Here is an 18,049-nt window from a genome sequence, read left to right on the forward strand (position 1 = left end):
CACCATCTTACTATTCTAGGCAACCAAACGGGGGACACAAATGCCCGCTCTGCTGAGTAGGAAGGACAGTGGCTACGGCGTGTATGCAACCGTCTAACTGAGTGAGGTGAACTTGCTGTTATTTTCAGGAAACCACAGGCAGACAGACAACAGTGATTCAGACTGGAATTTGGCAGGCAGTTCTTGAAAATAAACTGAGCCTGTCACAGGAAGGGAAACAAATGGTGTACTGTTCTCAGGGATGAAATGCTGCAGGGTAAACATCACAACTCTTGGGAATCCTACATCAGGCACCAAAAGCTTGTGGGTTTGGAGGGATTTTTAAATTTGTCCTGCAATCTTTAGTGGTCCCATCGGCGGGTATGTGAGTGTGTGTGTGTGTGTGTGTGTGTGTGTGTGTGTGTGTATTCAGAAGATGTATATAATTCGGTAACTGATGTATTCCAAAGGACTTGGCACATCACACTACTTAATCATATAGGAATAAAAGATTCAGCATGCATGGCAGACCTACAGGAACTGATAAAGTACAGACAGCACACGTACGTAGTTTAAGGTTCCATGTTAAGGGGTAGGAGTGTAGCTTTGTTTACATTATCCCATAAAGGCATTATGGGATAGCACCATACTTGCCCAGAACAGTGAATCCCTGGGTTTGAGTCCCAGAAGCACATATACTAGACATAGTGACCTCATTTAGAAGGTCCTTAAATTCTCTTTCCTCTCTAAATTCTGTCCAAGGCCAAATGTTGTCCACACACTTTAATAAAAACTGTACAACAGACTGCATTCAGAAGCAAAAAAAAATCTATCTATATTGTTTCCTATCAAGCCAGATATTAAAGAGATTTACAAAACCATGTACAAAGCAGTTACTAATCTTACCAACTGTTTGTTTTGGAAAGCACAATTTTATAACAAAATGTGTTGTGTTAAATGTGAACAGTTTATCGGTATTGCTTAATGATCATGAAGTAAATTGTTTTAATTTCTTAGTTTAAACTTTTTAATTGTTTTAATGTGTGTGTGTGTACATGTGTGTGAAAGAGGGAGAGAGAGAGAGAGAGAGAGAGAGAGAGAGAGAGAGAGAGAGAGAGAGAGAGAGAGAGACTGACTATATAGGTTATGCACACAAATACAGGCTCCACTTCAGAGGTCAGAAGAGGGAGTCAGGTCTCCCTGGGCTGAAGTTCCAGGCATTTATGAGCAGCCCAGGATGGGTGCTGGGAACTAAAGTCAGATCCTCTAGAGGAGCAGCAAGTACATTTAAGCACTGATCTATCTCTCCAGACCCAAGGTTTCATTTCTAATACAGCAAACATCAATAGATGTAGCCCCATCAACAAGAGCTACAGAGATTCTCAATGTTAAAAACAAAGAGATCCTGAGACTGAAAGGTCTGAGAGCCACTGCAGAAGCCTAAACTCCCAGACTGACAGGTTCTCTTCTGCCTTGTCCTCAGCAGAGAGAGGAACAACCTGTTCCCCACTGAGGACAATTCTACAGGACAATCCTCACACCAGCTTCCAGCCAGGGTGCACAATGCTTCCCACAGCCCTCAGGAGACTGACTGCACACCCCTCCACCCTGCACAGGCCTGTGAGCAAACACCATGGGCCACACAAATGTCTCAGTCTTCAGAGGGCTCAGACTAACCCTAAGATGGCCAATAGAGTTCCTGTGATACGGCTCCACACCACTCTCCTGGTGGTAACTACTCTAGGTACCCAGAGGGATCTGTCAGGAGGAAAGAACACTAACGCTGACTAGTGATGTCACAGCATCACTAGCAACGGCCACAGAAAGGCATTATGGGATAGCACCAAAGTCTGAAGTCATATATTTGCCACCCTGGAACTTGGCTATTCCTTCTTCTACATTTGAGAGACTATTCTTCCTCTTAACTTCTCTGACCTTGTTAGCCCCTTTCCTCTTGACAGAGTCCAGTTTATGAGTTTCCTTCTTAGACAACAAGATGCCTTGGGTGGGACATGGCACCAAGGGGTGGCTTGGCAGGGAGAGGATTCTCCCTCAGGTCCTAACGCAACAAGAATGAAGGGATTAGCTCCAGCAGATCATGCTCACGCAGATACAGATACACAGCTGACTGAAAGGGAGATGGTTTTCCACAACCACCGTAGGTCTGCCCAGGCAACTAGTGTTTCTGGTGTTTCCCCATTTATTACTTTGCAAACTTCTTTCAACACTGTCCTCTCGTTTGCCGTGCTCTCCTATCTAACAAGATCAAACTGTGACCCCTCCTTAAAAGAAATCACCAAGCAATGAGTGAAAATTTTACAATTTTTCCAAAAGGAGAAAAAAGAAACAATAAACGATAGCTTTAAAGACCAGGGTTCCCACTCCCCTTTGGCCACAGTGGTAAAAAAACAATATTCTTTAGACTAGGAGAGGTCCCCTTCTCTAGAACTGCAAAGACAGTGTCTTTACTCGAAGTAAGGAGAGAAGAAATCAAAGCATCCTCTTCGCTAACTCAGGTAGATAAACTGAGGGCAAGGAGGTAATGAAGCCTGCTGAGGATCCACGGGGTCACTAAAGGTAGAGCCAAGGAGAAAACAGGTGGGCATCCTTCCTGTCCCTACATGTACCCCATTCTCAGCCAGCTGTACCTGAAGCCCACCTCTCCCTGCCCAGTCTACAGAAAACAGAAAGGGGCAGTCCCACCTGTGGGGAGCTGGCAACGGGCCCAGCCATCATGCCTCGGACAATCAGGCCAGACTTCGGCTTGGTCCTCTCCACTGTCCTCTTCACATCTATGCCAGGCTCCAAGGAGTGAAGCTGCTCCACCTTTTCCCACGCAGGAACCAAAGGGAGGCTGTCCCCCAGGGCCGTGTGCTCAGACTTACTTTTGTATGGGATTTTTTTGGAAGACATGAAATTACCAAGTATGTCCCCATCCAGACTGTCCAGCCTGCAAAAACATAATATGTCCCTTTAAGCAGAGCCTCCAAATGAAAGATAATAATAAACTCATATACACATCATTGGAAATGAGCCCAAGTCAGGAGAGGTAAGGAACAAAAGCACTTCCTCGGAGTTGGGACAAATCATCTGAGTACAACAAAGTCAGATGACAGCCCTCAGAAGGTCCTCAGTCCTGATGGCCTGAGTCTTGCACACTGGGGTGATAAAGGAGGAGACCTGTGGTGCAGTGCTGAGCATGTGGAACTGGCCTTGATATACACGGAGAGCTCACCTAAAGCAAACCGCATGTCTGGGTGTTCAGTAAAGCTGTGCCAGTGTATGTGTGTGTGTGTGTGTGTGTGTGTGTGTGTGTGTGTGTGTGCATGTATGCAAGGGGCAAGGGAGGGAAATGAAACAAAAGAAAAAAAGAGAGAAAGAGTCAAAAGGAACAAGAAGTCCTCTTTTTAGGTGGAGCCTCCTAGGTGGTCGGCCATATTGTAATGGAGCTGAATCTCCCCTTCCAACCACTGGCTGTCAGGACCTCATTCAAATTGACAATAAACACGAACTTCCCACTTTCTATGAGAAGTGCATGGCCACAGACATTGTGCTGATGCTCTGGGTTATATCATCCGAATCAGTGGGAATGACAAACAAGGTTTTCCCATGGAGCAAGGTGCCCTGACCCACAGCAGACTGCTGTTGAGAGAGGGTGTTCTTGTTACAGATCAAGAAAAGGAAAGAGGAAGTGGAAGTCTGCTTGGGGGTGCAAGTAGACGCCAACCTGAGTTCTCAACTTGGCGACTGGAAAGAGAAGACAGACAGACAGAGACAGAGACAGACAGACAGACAGAAAGACAGGTAAAGAAAGAGAGATAGGTAGAGAGAGAGAGAGAGAGAGAGAGAGAGAGAGAGAGAGAGAGAGAGTGTGTGTGTGTATGTGTGTGTGTATTCCTGGTCTGACTGACAGATACTACTGTGCCTCAGTGGTTGGGGCCCCAAAGAGTTAGCAGAATCTTAAAACATTTCAATCTCTCTAAAGAGAACAATGTCCACCAATGTTGTCACAAAGCCCTTAAAGTAAGAAGGGCAGGACCAAAGCACCCAAGAGTCAGCACAGTTGCAGTTACTCTACATGGCCTGTAGCGCAGATGCCAGTGCATTGCTCTGAAGAAACAACGTGCTACAAAAATGAGGAGAGGCTTAAGAATATGCTAAACGTGTGGCCAAGAGAAAGAAGGCGACCAGAGAAAATGGCCTGAAACAGATTGCCAAAAGGCTTAGGCTGTTATCACCAAGGGCATCTACTTTGAAGTCTGAGTACAAAATCTTTGAGACTAACAAAGAAGTGACCAGACCTGAATTTCCAAAGACAAACAGAAAGAAAGAAGTGCCAGAGGTGAAGGAAAACGGCCATGTTTTCCTGGGCTGGGAGGCAGGGTGGGGAGGAGGAAGGCACCTGGCTTTGCCTGCTTCTGACCATGGTGTTCGCCTTCCTGCGTCTTCATCTGAAAGGTCGTATATATTCACCAGTGTGGCCTCTGAGCATCTCAAAGGCAATTTGTTGTTTTTCTTTGGAACAGAGATTGCAGGGATTGGAGCTCCTTGACTTTCACTGTTGTCTGTATTTCCAAAATGATCCAGAAAGTATCTGGTAATGAGTTCCAGGTTTGTTTTTAGAGGCTTTTCTTTTGCCTATCATTGGAAAGGAGAAAATATCATTAATTGAATGCACAGCATTTGGGGAAAGGTAGAAAGACTATCCCAATCCTTTGACATAACTACCAGATTTTCACACTACACACTCCCATCAAACACATACTTATTCTATGTGCCAGGTACCATACTGGGTAGGAATTCAGAAAGAAAGACTAAAGTCTCCACTCTGAAAGAACTACCATCTTGTACACTGTGAGTCCACAAGAAGACTGTCCAAGCTAATCTCCTTTGGCATTCTTTCCCTCTGGAAAAAACTGAAAGAGATAAATCCTTTCATTTAAAAACTACAGTTTTAATTTAATTTTATATTATATTCATTTACTGAGTGGGAAGAAGCTGAAAGCCACATGTGTATGAAGATCAAAAGACAACTTGAAATGGTCAATTCTCTTCTTCCACCCTCTTCCTGTCCTCTGTAGATCCAAGATACATTTGGAGCCCGAATGCTTTACTCGTGGGTGTTACGGTTTGAATCTGGGATGTCCCCTTCAGGCTCAGGTTCTGGGTCACCAGCTTGCAGCATCATTTTGAAGTCTGTGGAGCCTTACGGACGTGGGGCCTGGTTGGTCGACACAGATCGTGAAGGGCAAAAAAGCACATCTGCACCTGGCTCCAGTCTTACGTTTCTGATCCACATCATGATGGACTAAGTGACCTAAACTCATGATCCGAAGCAAACTTTTCACAGCTTGTTTCACAGTTGTTCCTGTGAGGTATTTTGTCATAGCAAAGACAAAGTAAACAGCGCAAATGACGTTTCTTTAACACTGACCACTAGTGTTAAAGAAACTAGTGTTAAAAAAAGCCTGGAGCAGGAAGAAAAGCAGAGAGTGCACTGGGACAGACCCAGACTATACCCCAACCATAAAAAAAGAAAAACTATGTGAGAGAACTCTGCAGAAAAAAAAAATGATATCAGTGTTTCCCAGCCTTGCCTGTACTAAGTATTTTCTTTGGTTTTTGGATTTCTTGTTTTTAAACTCATGACCAGATGAGACTTACTAAACCCAAACAGCAAGAGTTAGAGCTTTGATTTCTCCTAAACCCCTCAGCCCAAATAATCTTAACAAACACCCAGTTGTCCCAGCAGTGACCCACAGGTTGGCCTCAGGCTGCTGGACCATGGGTCAGTCCCAGCCCAAGAGCTGGGAGCTGGGAGCACCCAGCCCTGCGAAGCTGTGTCCACACATGGGCTTGAGTGCAATGCTTGCCAAGTCAGAGCAGCCAAGGGTCTGATGAAGGTCCTGGTGTGGAGTCCTCAGGACAAGCCAAGTCCTTCCCCTGCTAGTCCTCTCCTGCCAAGATCCATGGCCAGTGGACAACACAAAGTTCAATAGCCCTATCAGATCATTAAAATCCGGAATGATGTGTTTATTTATTCAGTTCTGTAAGACCAAAAAAAATTATTTATTTTGTCTTGGTCTAAATTAAGATTGCGGTGAAGTGAGTTGAAGAAAACATATAAAGTGACTTCACTATCTTGCCTTTTCTCTCCAGGCCCTGGGTTGCCCACATTACACCTCTGTGAGTTTTCTCACTTGTACCCTAATGCTCAGTGAACACACAGCCTTAACGTGAAGCTAACACCATTTCCCCAAACCTCAATCTTATATAGAGAGCAGTCCAAAAACCTTGGGAATAAACATTTTTCCTTTTCCGGAAAGTATACTGGGCTCTTCGGAAGGATCCATTGACAATGGGCCTTTAGTCAATGGCAGCCCTGATTTAGGAAGTCTGGAGCTGTGTCAGTTCCTGGGACACCTGGCTGGAGGAGAGAACATGGCCAGAACTGAGCTGGTCACCAAATATAACAGAACCAAGATAGCAGCCAATCAAAGGTCTACTGATGTCACTGCCTTACATCCACCAATCATATGACAGGTTACCTAACCCTTCTGGAAAATTCCCCTAGACCTGCATAAAAGGGGCCTCTGAGCCTCTCAAGTCACTGCCATTCTGATGAATGGTGGACCCCTAAATGCTGGTAATTTCTGCAAAATAAACGCTCTTTGCCTTTGCATGTTATTTGACTCTGTGGTCTTCCTTCCAGCGATTCTTGGGCCCTAACAGTAGGTCTTCCAGTCTATCACACAACTGTAGGGAAAACAAGCCACTGGGAATATTCACAATGAACTGCAGCGGTTCCCTGGGGTCATAAGAACTCTGGACTCAGTGCATCTTGAAAGTACCTGCAACAGATGCTAAGTCTACTTTGCTTTAAAATATAGGCTCCGATTCATTCTATCTACCAATAACTGATGTTTACATCAAATAATTGGGGATTCATCCACCTTAAGTTGTGAAAACATAATTACTTTAGAGAGACTATCCTGTGGTGGGAAAAAAAAAAAAAAAAAACACCTTAAATGAGAAGACGCTTCTGGGAAATTAGATGAAGATGGTTTTAATAAAATCCCAAGGACAGTAATGGTTCTTTGGATTTTCCCAGAGTCTGTGAAGCACATTCCTAACATGAACAACCTGTGCCCCTGCCTCCAAATACAGCAACAGAAAGACATAGTGCTGCTGGCTTAGTGTGTCCCCAATGGAGGACAAGAAGATATAGATGCTATGGGACACTGAGCCTCTGCTGTGACCTCACTTGGCTGCCAGGGCCTAACCTCCTCAAAGGGATCAAAGGCTTCTGCAGGCAGAGATGAGTGAGCTGAGGGGCACTGGCTGGGTTCTACTGACCTACCTGGAACACTTGCGCTCACATAGGGCAGCTGACCCAGGGTCCTCTCTGCTACACCACACACAGTGGGCTAGTTGTCAAGGGGTCTGGAGGTTTTTCTGGGTATTTCAATAGTACTGTTCTCATCTGTACACGCCATTCAATCAGTTAATGTCTCACTTTTTCTTATCTATTTGTATATGTGGGAGATGGTGGTGGTGGTGGTGGTGGTGGTGTGTGTGTGTGTGTGTGTGTACAGCTGTTCACAGGCACCCAGAGGCCAGAGGGAGATGCCAGATGACTTCCTTCCTCGTTCTCTGCCTCACTGCCTTGAAGCAAGGTCTCTCACTGCACAGGAAGATGGTTGGCCAGCAAATTCCTAGATCCCTCCTGGTTTTGCCAGCTCATGCCACTGTGACAGAAACGGCAGTCATGCCCACTTTTGCTGCAGTTGCTGGAGATTCAAACTCTTACCACTAAGCCATCTCCTCAGCCCCAAGACTTCTACTGAGAATCAATCTCTAGCCCCACAATGCTAGGCCTGGAAGCACACATACTTGTAGCCTCAGCACTCAGAGGGCTGAAGCAGAAGTGCCACACTTTGAGGCTAGCCTGAGCTACGTAGTGAGTTTTGGCCAACCTCAACTACAGAGTAGGAATGTCTCACGAAACAGAAAAGAAAAAGAAATTCCTACCCTGTCCCATATAAATGACTGTTGGAGGCCAAATAGCCACTTTGGCTCAGAGATCTCCCCTGGGGGTAAACTCCCATCATACTGAGCCCAGAGAAGCTGGCCCAGAAGGCCAAGGCAGAACATCCTGAGCTTTACTTAGTATAAAAATGGCATGGCTTCCCTTATGCCTCACTTATAACAGACTTCTGCATGAACTATCTGTAGGTTTCTAAAGTATGACAACCAGAACTATGGAGACTAATCACCGGTTTCTCCCTGACTCTTATATCATGCCCAGGCTTGAAGCAACACTTGGAGAGGACGCACAGAAAGAAATCAAGTGAGGATTGTAGCTTTTTAGGTTCCGTATACGGATTCTTCTAGTTTCTAGTCTCTTATTACAGGAATACATATGGATTCTTCAGTAAGTCATTAGACAATGTATTAAATAATGGGACACAACAGTGAGAAAATATAGTCTCTGCCCATCTACTGAGTCCATGGGCCTGAGGGAGGCAGACACTAGTGAAATAAAATGTTCTACTTCAAATACAGGATGTGGAAGGGGTCTCCAGAGCACCATGAGAGCAGCAGGTGGGCTCTGAGTCTGGGGCTAGAAACCTCCATGCCCCAAGAAAACATGTTCCCTTGGTTTCCTCAACTCCCACACCCCTGGGGATGCTAAACCCAGCTTCCATCTCTGCTGACCTACATTCAAAAGAGACAACCACAGAAGGGAACTCTTATACAGGCAGGGGATGGCCATGTTAGTATAACATGCACATACACACACACATACATATATGTAACTTACATTTGTATTACATGATAATATATACGTAAATATTACACTGCATAATATATCCATAAGCAGTCTTACTAAAAATACCATCATGTGGGAAAGGAGATCATAGAAAGCAATTACCACGGAATAGGCATGACAGGCCCAGACTGAGTGAGACAAAGTGACCTCAAACCTGCCAGGGGACAATCAGGGCTGGTAGGCTGGACATAGTTCATTCTGAGATTTGTCATCTTGGCCAGTCCCCAAACCCCCTGCCACAGCTGCCAGGTTCTGGCTGCAAGGACACCACAAGACTCACACCTCAACAGACAAGTACCTTGTTTTCCTTGTAGAGAAACTCCAGATGCAGAACTTTGCGGAGATCATTTCTGCTGTTGATGCTGAGCTCACAGCGGGGGCGCTCCTGGTCCATAGTCACAAATGTCTTGTTCAAACCCTGAGGGAAGAACTCTGAGTCACTGTTCATCATTTTAAATGAAAACCTTCCCTTCACTGACACAGTGTAAACAGAGAACGACTTCTGGAGCTCATTAGGACCAGGCTCATAACCTTCCCTATATGGCCATGGCAGGAGCCCAAAGCTGACTTCAGAATCCATTTTCATATAACCTTGGGCTTGACGGCTTTATCAGTTTGGTTTAGGGTCAGCTAAGGCTGGGCTTGTGGACTCATTTTATAGATAACAATAAAGTTCAGGAACTAGCTTGCTGCAAGCCGACTCAGGGGCTCAGGGGCTCAATGTTTGGCCTAGACTTGGGGCTATGAAAGATGAATCTTTAAAAATAAACGGATGCTTAAAAAAAATAAAAGCAAAAGGCCAACCATTGTTCCCTTAATTTTGCAGTCAAGGAAGCCAGGAAACATGTTTGAAGTCACATGGTGGAGATCAGCATCAGTCTAGCCAGGAAGTCTGTTTGGGGCACAAACCCCGACAGGGCACCTCATGAATATCTGGCAGCAAATCACTATCCATCACCCCTCCCTAAATACCCAAAGACCACAGTGAACAGGGGGCTCCTGCACCCGCCGGGAGCTTGGCATCCACATTTGAAAACAGCCACAACAGCTGCTTCATCCTCATCACAGAACACTGTGACCACCAAATGCCTGCCAAAGATGTCTCGACCCCTTCCTTCTGGGCCTTGGGTTGTCCTTGTTCCTGATGGATCCCAGCCCCCAAGTGCCATCTAGGCCTCAACTTTTCCCTCAGCCTTTGTCCTCAGAACTTTATAGTGGCCTCAGCTGCTAGAAAACAAGACGAAACTCATCGCCTGCCATGAGCTTTTTTTTTTTTTTTTTTTTTTTTAAATGAATTTGGAAAAGATACAGTGACAGTGTTGAACCAGAGAGTGATTGAGTTCTTAAGGAAAAGCATGAGAAAAACAAGTGTGTGTGTGTGTGTGTGTGTACACCGTGCTCGAGCGCATACCCAGAAGCAACTATCTGCATTCTACATTTTTAATTGTCCTGACTTCAACAACCAACGTGATAGGGAGCATCCAGAGATGATGAGTCTTCTCTAATTATCGACCTCAGACTCACCAGCCCCAGTTCATCTAATACACAAATACACACACACACACACACAGAGAGAGAGAGAGAGAGAGAGAGACAGACAGACAGACAGACAGACAGACAGACAGACAGAAGTCATGCTCCCCAAGCTGTCTCTGAAGTATATCATCACCCAGAAGCATGTGGAGGTGAACCCCATTCTTTTCACTCAGCTAAGGTTTGCCCTGCCCCCATGCTGTGCAAGGCTCTGTTCTTGGTACAAGCAGTAGAGAAGGAAGGAAGGCTAGCATGCTAGGGAAGCAGGCCATGATGACAGAACAGTCTGTCCACTGCAAATGTACAGCATAAAACAAAGCAAGGAGAATATGAAGTCGGGGCAAGGCTTTAGTTAACCACGTGCTCATTCTTGTCTTCTGGTTTGCTCATCTGTCCACTGGTCCAAACCCTGGAGTAGAGGAGGTAACAGATTAAACTCCAGCTTCCATACTATGGAGGAGAAGATAACGCACGCGCACACACACACACACACACACACACACACACACACACACACGGAAAAATAATCAGAAAGGGCACGCAGAGCTTGAGGATTAGGATGACAGAAAAAGTTAAAAAGAGGAATGTCAGATGGAAGGACGTGACTGCTGAAGTGAAAATAGATGTGGGGACAAGGTATTAAGTAGTGACCATTTAGAAGGTTGTTGGGTGATTCGCACAATTGACATGGAAGCAGGGAGAAGATTGAAGCAGGGCATCAAGCACAAAAGTCATAAGAGATGATTCCATTCCCTCTTCTCTGATGGTAAAGCTAACGGAGCGGATGGGATGACAAAGAGGAAATGAGCCCCTAACCTTTGGGTCCGCACTAACTCTGAGCAGTGGTGCACGTGTGGGACACCGAGCTGGCATTCGAGAGTTGGAGAGCTGGCTGGTAGAGAGGGAAAACGTGTATTTGGTGTTGGAAATATGAACTGAAACACTAGCATGAACATGCTGGATGCGAAAGAGAAGTTAGTGGAGATATCACAGTAGACAATAAGAAGGCGGGAGCTCAGGGAGAAGTCAGCCAGAGAAGACGACACCGGAAGCCATAACACAGTCTGAGATGCCTTCAGAAGGGATGCAGAAAAGAAGGAAGACCAGAGGGAGTCTTTGAGCCAAGGAGCTACACAGTACTCACTGTTGAGGAAAAGAGAAACATCCAGCAAAGGGTGTGAGCAAATGCCACCAGGGAGGAGGAGAAATGGCTGGAACAGGTAGTGGGAGTCAGATGAAGGATGGAATCCACAGCTCGGACACGTCAGAGCCAGGGGTATAAGGAAGGCAGGGTAACGGTGATGAGCGTGGTGTCCGTGGACGGGATGTAAGAAGTGAAGATGGGCTGAGGGTTACAGTATCCACAGCTCTTTCATAGGGTTTCACATCTTCACAAAGGGGAGAACACAGTGACTGGAGGAGGCTGGGGGCCAAGCTGAAGCCCCAGAATGTGGAGATGTGCTGAATGGATGCCCATGAAAGGACCACCACCCATACCGTGGGGATGCTGAGGGCCATGTCCCTGAGCATGATGACACAGAGGGGCTCAGAGTGCGGTGGGGGTGGGGCAGTGCGAGGGACACTCATTTTTTCTGACTGCCTCTGTCCTCTAGGAGAAATGTACAGGAAGCAGGAGCTGTGTGGAAAGGTCACGAGGACATGTGAAACACTGGAACCCAGATGGTGGAAAGGGAGAACAGACCTATAACATGACCATGGCGAAGACATGCAGTGGACGGATAGAGGCCATGTCGCACTACAGGAGAGACGCCAAAGACACAGGAGCCTGGGGCACCAGGAAAGTCACTTCCGTGAACCCTGAAATGGCCAGGAGACATCATGAGTCTCCTGAGGGCAGATCACATGCTGGAGGGTAAAGTTTGAGAAATGCTACACAGGAGATAGGTCTGAGGGGTAGCCGGGTTAACACAGCCTTCTGGAAGGGTCCCAGGAGAGGGCTCGGGGCAAGAAGGTGTCATGGTCCAGCCTGCTTACCCTGGGCAAGTTTCTTTTCTTCCTTATCTCACACCACTCTTATGTGAAAAGGAATAACGTAAGTTTACTCATCTTCCAGGATGGTGTGGAACATTTGAGAAGATCAATTGCCACCTAGGAGGTACACACAGGGTGGGAACTGGCTGGGCAAAGGCCTGTGGTGATCGCGAGGTCTTCGTCCCGGAGCAGAAGCAACGAGAAAAGCGATCACAACCGAATTTGCTGGTTTGCACCCATACTTCCAAATACAGGAGTCAGAGGCAGAAGAGAGTTCAAAGCCAGTCTATGGAAAGACAGCCTGTCTCAGAACCACCCCAACCACCAACACCGATAACATAAGCAACGCTGCCCTAGCCCATAGTTCTGGCTCTCTGTGACTTTAGTTAGGGTGTTTGCTGCTATGCTGAAACCAAAGCAGCTTTGAGGGGGCTGGGGGTGGGGTGTTTGGCTTACACTTCCATATCACTGAAGGAAATGGGGTCAGGCACTCAAGCAGGGCAAGATCACAGAGGCAGGAGCTTCCAGGTAGAACATCCATGGAAGGGTGCAACTTACTGGTTTGCTCTTCACGGCTTGCTCAGACTGCTTTCATACAGAATACAGGACCACCAGCCCAGGGCTGGCACCACAGTAATTAAGAAAATGCCCCAAAGGCTTGTCTATAGCCCAATCTTACAGAGGCTTTTATTAAACTGAGGTTCCCTCCTCGAAGATGACTTTAGCTTGTGTCAAACTGACATAAAACTAACCATCACAAAGACATCTTTCTTTATACGCTTAGATATAAACCATAGGAGAAGAAGGGGGCCAGGCAGGTAGATGGGTTTCTGAGGTGTTACCCAGTTGGGAGGTCAGCTTGGGGTCTCTGTCTAGGAGATGAAACAAGCAAGTGTGACCTCTGAAATAGAAGTACCAAGGAGCAAACAGTCAAGGTGAGTCCAAGGACAATTCCAACCAATTCTGACCATGGGAGGGATCAGAAGTGCTTGGGAAGAAACGGGCCTTGTCATGAGGCAGAAGAGATCAAGGGAAACATGAAGGAGAAGCAAGGGAGGGGACGTAAGCTTGGGCCAAGCTGTGAGGCCCAGGATGACAGTGAGGGTTCTAGATTGCAGTCAAGAACTGAAAGCCTCTCTGACACTTCTAAATCCAGGACCACTTAAGCGGCAGCAGCGATCAGCCTCCGGGTACATGACACGGATCGTCCAACTAGCATCAAGGACAGGAGAGTCAAGCGGAGGCAATGGAGCCAAGTAAAGATAAATTATAAAAAGCACACAGGCATTTCAAAACAGGTAAGGTCAGAGCTGGTATAAAAACAGCAAAGCAAGTGTAAAGATGAATGCCTATGTGCATGTTGCATGTAAGTATCAAGTTGTATGTAACGAATGGGCACTGCCTGTGTATCACTAATCCCCACATATCAGGCATGAGTGGATAGTAAAAGTTCCTGTGTTAGAGAGAAGATTGAGGTAGTAATGTCAAACTTATATTTCAAACCAATAACACACACCTAAACTTCCACCATCTGACCTCAAATCCTTTCCCTTTGGTCCATGCAAACACATACAAGAACATGTTTTCATCTCAAATTAGTGCCCCTTGGGTCAGCTCAACATGACATCACGTCCTCAGACTCTTCGTGTAAAATACAAGCCAATGCCTGACTCCTGGAACCCATGAAGCTCCTTCCTCTCCTAGACCCCCATGGAGGTCTCAAGAACCTCCTAACTTGTAAACCACTTTGAAAACTCTTCTGGGACGAGGCAGTAAGAGAATCTACATCATTCTCCCATAAAAGCTCACGCAGCAGGTCGAATTTCCATCCTTGATTAAAATGATCAAAAGGAGAGACTATCCAGAACTTTCCTTTGAGAAAGTTCGTCCTGTGTCCCTGGCTTGGAGAACTTGCTCCGCCCCGGACACCCTTGCCAATCTGGCACTGACAGAGGGGACCAGTGGAGGGCAGCCAAGCGAGCGCCGGCCTGGCTTTGCCAGGTCCCCTTGCATTAGGAAGGTCTGGGAAATGTAGTTTCCCTGTGCCGGGAAAGGGGCGCTCTTGGGGGAATCTCTGGAGCGATCAGAAGGCATGGAATGCTCCCCCACCCTCGAAAGTGCAAAGATGCAGGTGGAAACCACTGGCTGCCCCCCAACATTAGAGGATACTCATGGGCTTCGGAGTGTCCAGACATTACCTTTCTGCTAAGAAACTCCCTGATCAGGGAGGCGGCCACCTCCTCCACGTACAGGCTGTCCATGCTGCTGGCGCTGTCCACAAGGCCACGCGGCCGCCTGCAGCCCCAGGCCGCGTAATCCGTTGGGCCCAGTAAAGCGGCGTTGCCGTGGCGACGGTGGCATCCGCGCCAGGAAGAACTCCTCCCCTTCCTGGGAAACCAGCGATCAGGGAGGGCGGGAGAGAAGGGAGGAGCATCCTCCAAGCCGCTTCTCTTTACCAGAGGCTGTGCAGCAGCTGAAGGCGGGGCTTAGCCTATGAGTTCTGGGCGCCGAATTGACTGACTCTGGCTTCTTGTGGTGAATGTCCCTGATCCAATCAAAGGGTCCATTTCTCCATGCATAAAATGGCAAACACGCCCTACCCTGTGATTCTTAAAAGGTCTGAGCCGGCGTGGAAGTGTCCCGGACAGTCCACCCTCAGGACTGCAACTGTCTCCCAGGTTCACTTTGAAACACGACTTTAGTGTTCTGGCCTGTTATGGCAAGGGCGCCAAGACACCAATTCCTGGCATCTAGAAACGGGAAGGATGAGAAACTGGAAAAGCCCAGGTCTTTGCCAGTCACTTAGGCAGTCCCTCAACTTTCTCCACCTCTGTACTTTGCCAGTTGTGTTGGTTTTCTGGGGTGCCATAATATTCTGCAGACTGTGGCTTCAACAACGAAATGACTACCTCGCAATCCTGTAACCTGCAAGTGTGTGATAAAGGTGACACCGGAGCTTTTATTGCTTGAGGCTCCTTGACATCTTTCTGTGTCTCTAAATGTATCTGTGTGCTATTCGTCTCTTCTTAGAACACTGACCACAAAAAGTTCAGTGTCCACCATAACAACCTCCTTTTAACATTACCTTACCTCTAGATAAGCCACCTCCTAGATAACACAAGGCATTAAGACATCACGCTAGGAACTTTAGGCTCTCAGCTCAGCACATACCACTCCTATTGTTACTTATATATTATTTTCTCTAAACCAATGTTTCTTAAATTTTTATTAAAGGTGTTTTTGGGCAGTGATACTCACAAAATCTTAGGTTTATATAATTATTCAATCCTGATGAACATTAAAGCATTTACAAAATTAGAAAGGTATGTTTTTATGTAAGATTGTCTCATAGCCAATGGCACATGCACCATGTCTGGAGGCATCATGTTCCACTTAGGTGTCCTGGGGACATCACTGTATTAGGACAGTTCGGATTACAATTTCCAAGCATCCTCACCTTCTAACCCACCAAGGAGTTCTCTGCAAAGGCACTCTTGAGCTGCACATGGATGGAGTAAAGAGGGCATCGAGGAAACTTGCCAGGGGGACCTGCTATTTCAGATGTAAGGACACACTAATCAATATATTAGAATTTAAAACACAAGGAAGACTGGTATAGACATAAATAAAACAAGAGCTCGGGTATCTAAGATGGTAATTGTTTGCCTTCGTCTTGTTTTCTGTTGCTGGGGAAAAATTCTGTGACCCACAGTTCTAGGTTTCAAACCCACAGCTCACAAAAGTCACAGCAACGGGGAGCTGGAGGGAGTTGGTCGTATCACACCCATAAACAAGAATAGAGCCCGACAAACACATACATGTTCGGCCACCCTCACTCTTTTGAAGATGTATTTATTTTTATTCTGTGTGGGGGTAAATTTGATTGTTTTTGTGTATGTGTACCATGTGAGTCCAGAGACTCAGAAAAGAATGTTAGATCCCCTGTAACTGGAGTTAAAGATGATCATTGTGGGTGCTGGAAACAGAACCTGGATCCTCTACAACAGCAACAAGTACTCTCAACCACTAAGTAATATCTCCAGCCCCACTTCTTCACTCTTACACAGCTTAGGATCCCCTGCCTAGGGAATGGAGCCATCCACAGTGGGCAGTTCTTCCTGAGTCAATTTCCATAATCAAAATTATCTTCTTCAGCCAACAGAATCTACATGATCCCAGAGGCTTCCTTCCTAGAAGATTCTAAATTGTGTCAGGTTGACAATTTGAATGCTTTATAAAAAAGGAATCAAAAGAAACTTTAATCCCAGCACTCAAGAGTCAGAAGCAGTGTGGATCTTGGTGAGTTCCAGTCCAGCCAGGGAGACATACTGAGACCCTGTCACAAAAGAAATAAAACAAAAACAAAGGAATGATAGCCTTCTGTGGAGGTCGAGATCAAGATCGAATCCAGGTGTGATGGTTAATCTTGCTTATCAACTCGACTGCCTCTGGAATAAACTGGAAAGGCAAGCCACGGACACTCCTATGAGGGATTTTCTTCATATTGCTTGAAGTGAGAAAACCTTACTGTGGGAGAAATCTTAAATGGCAACCCAGACAAAAGGGATATGGGAGAAGGAAACTTTGCTTTTTGTCAGCTTCCTCTATCCTGTGGCTGCTATTACTGATGCCTTTGCTGACATTCGGATCAGTTTCTTTTGGCTTCAAGCATAGACTGACAGCCAGCCACTCTGCAGGAATCCTTCAGGCCTTCAAGACTATATGGGGCAACTGTGACATTCAGCATCTTAGGACTGACCAACTACTGAATTCTTGGCATCCCCAGTATGAAATAGCCATTTTTGGACTACCTACACTGTATTGTATAAGCCTATTTAACGAAGCACCTTTTAATGTGTATTCATTCTGTCCTGGAGAACTTTGACTAATAATGAAGCAAAGGAAAACACTGTGCCTTTATTCACTCCCTTATTGAGCCATGTCACACTCGAGTATACAAATGGCACTAATTTAACACCGTAAAATAAGTGATCATGGAGAAAAGAGAAATGGGGGGAAATGGCAGAGATAGACAAAGGGGCAAATGAGCATAGAAGATATTTCTACATCATAGATTTAAAAAAGAGAAAACAGGAAAATGTAAGAGGGCTTTTGAAGGCAGAGATTACACCATTTTAAAAGTTCATCACAGGGTTGAGGAGATAGCTCAGTAAAGTGTAACATGCAAGAATGAAAACCTGAGTTGAATTCAGAGCACAGTGTTAAAGTAGATAGATAGGTAGATAGATAGATAGATAGATAGATAGATAGATAGATAGATAGATAGATGATAGATAGATAGATAGATAGATGATAGATAGATAGATAGATAGATAGATAGATGATAGATAGATAGATAGATAGATGATAGATAGATAGATAGATAGATAGATAGATAGATAGATAAGGAGAGAGAGAGAGGGAGAGGGAGAGAATAAGAAATTAAAATAAGAAGCAGCATGTCCATGCACACTGTAATTCTGGAATGGGGAGATGGACACAGGCAGATCTCTGGGGCTTGTTTATCAAGCAGCCTGGGCTCATCAGTGAACCCCACATCCCTGTCACATAACAAAGAAACAACATCCAAGATCTCTGGTCTCTACCATATCAGGCAGGATTACATAATATTTTAGCAAAACCCAAACATCAAAAGAAGTCTCTACACATAAGCTGCGTAGAGACTTGAAGGAAGGGTGCTTCAAGCAAAGA

The 18,049-nt window shown here is 45.9% G+C and overlaps 1 protein-coding gene across 1 annotated transcript in view; it reads right to left on the reverse strand.

The window, feature by feature from the left end:
* MINDY4 (MINDY lysine 48 deubiquitinase 4) overlaps positions 1-14,638 on the reverse strand; it is a 98,916-nt gene extending 84,278 nt beyond the window's left edge. Inside the window, exons 1-4 of the mRNA XM_080932180.1 lie at positions 14,536-14,638; positions 9,111-9,230; positions 4,382-4,617; positions 2,683-2,929 (exon numbers count right to left, since the gene is read on the reverse strand). Coding sequence (XP_080788306.1) covers positions 2,683-2,929; positions 4,382-4,617; positions 9,111-9,230; positions 14,536-14,598 — 666 coding nt within the window. The 5' untranslated portion in view covers positions 14,599-14,638. The remainder of the gene's footprint in view (positions 1-2,682; positions 2,930-4,381; positions 4,618-9,110; positions 9,231-14,535) is intronic.
* Between the last annotated feature and the right edge of the window lie 3,411 nt (positions 14,639-18,049).

The sequence above is a fragment of the Micromys minutus genome (assembly GCF_963924665.1).
Source record: "Micromys minutus genome assembly, chromosome: 18".
NCBI lineage: Eukaryota > Metazoa > Chordata > Mammalia > Rodentia > Muridae > Micromys > Micromys minutus.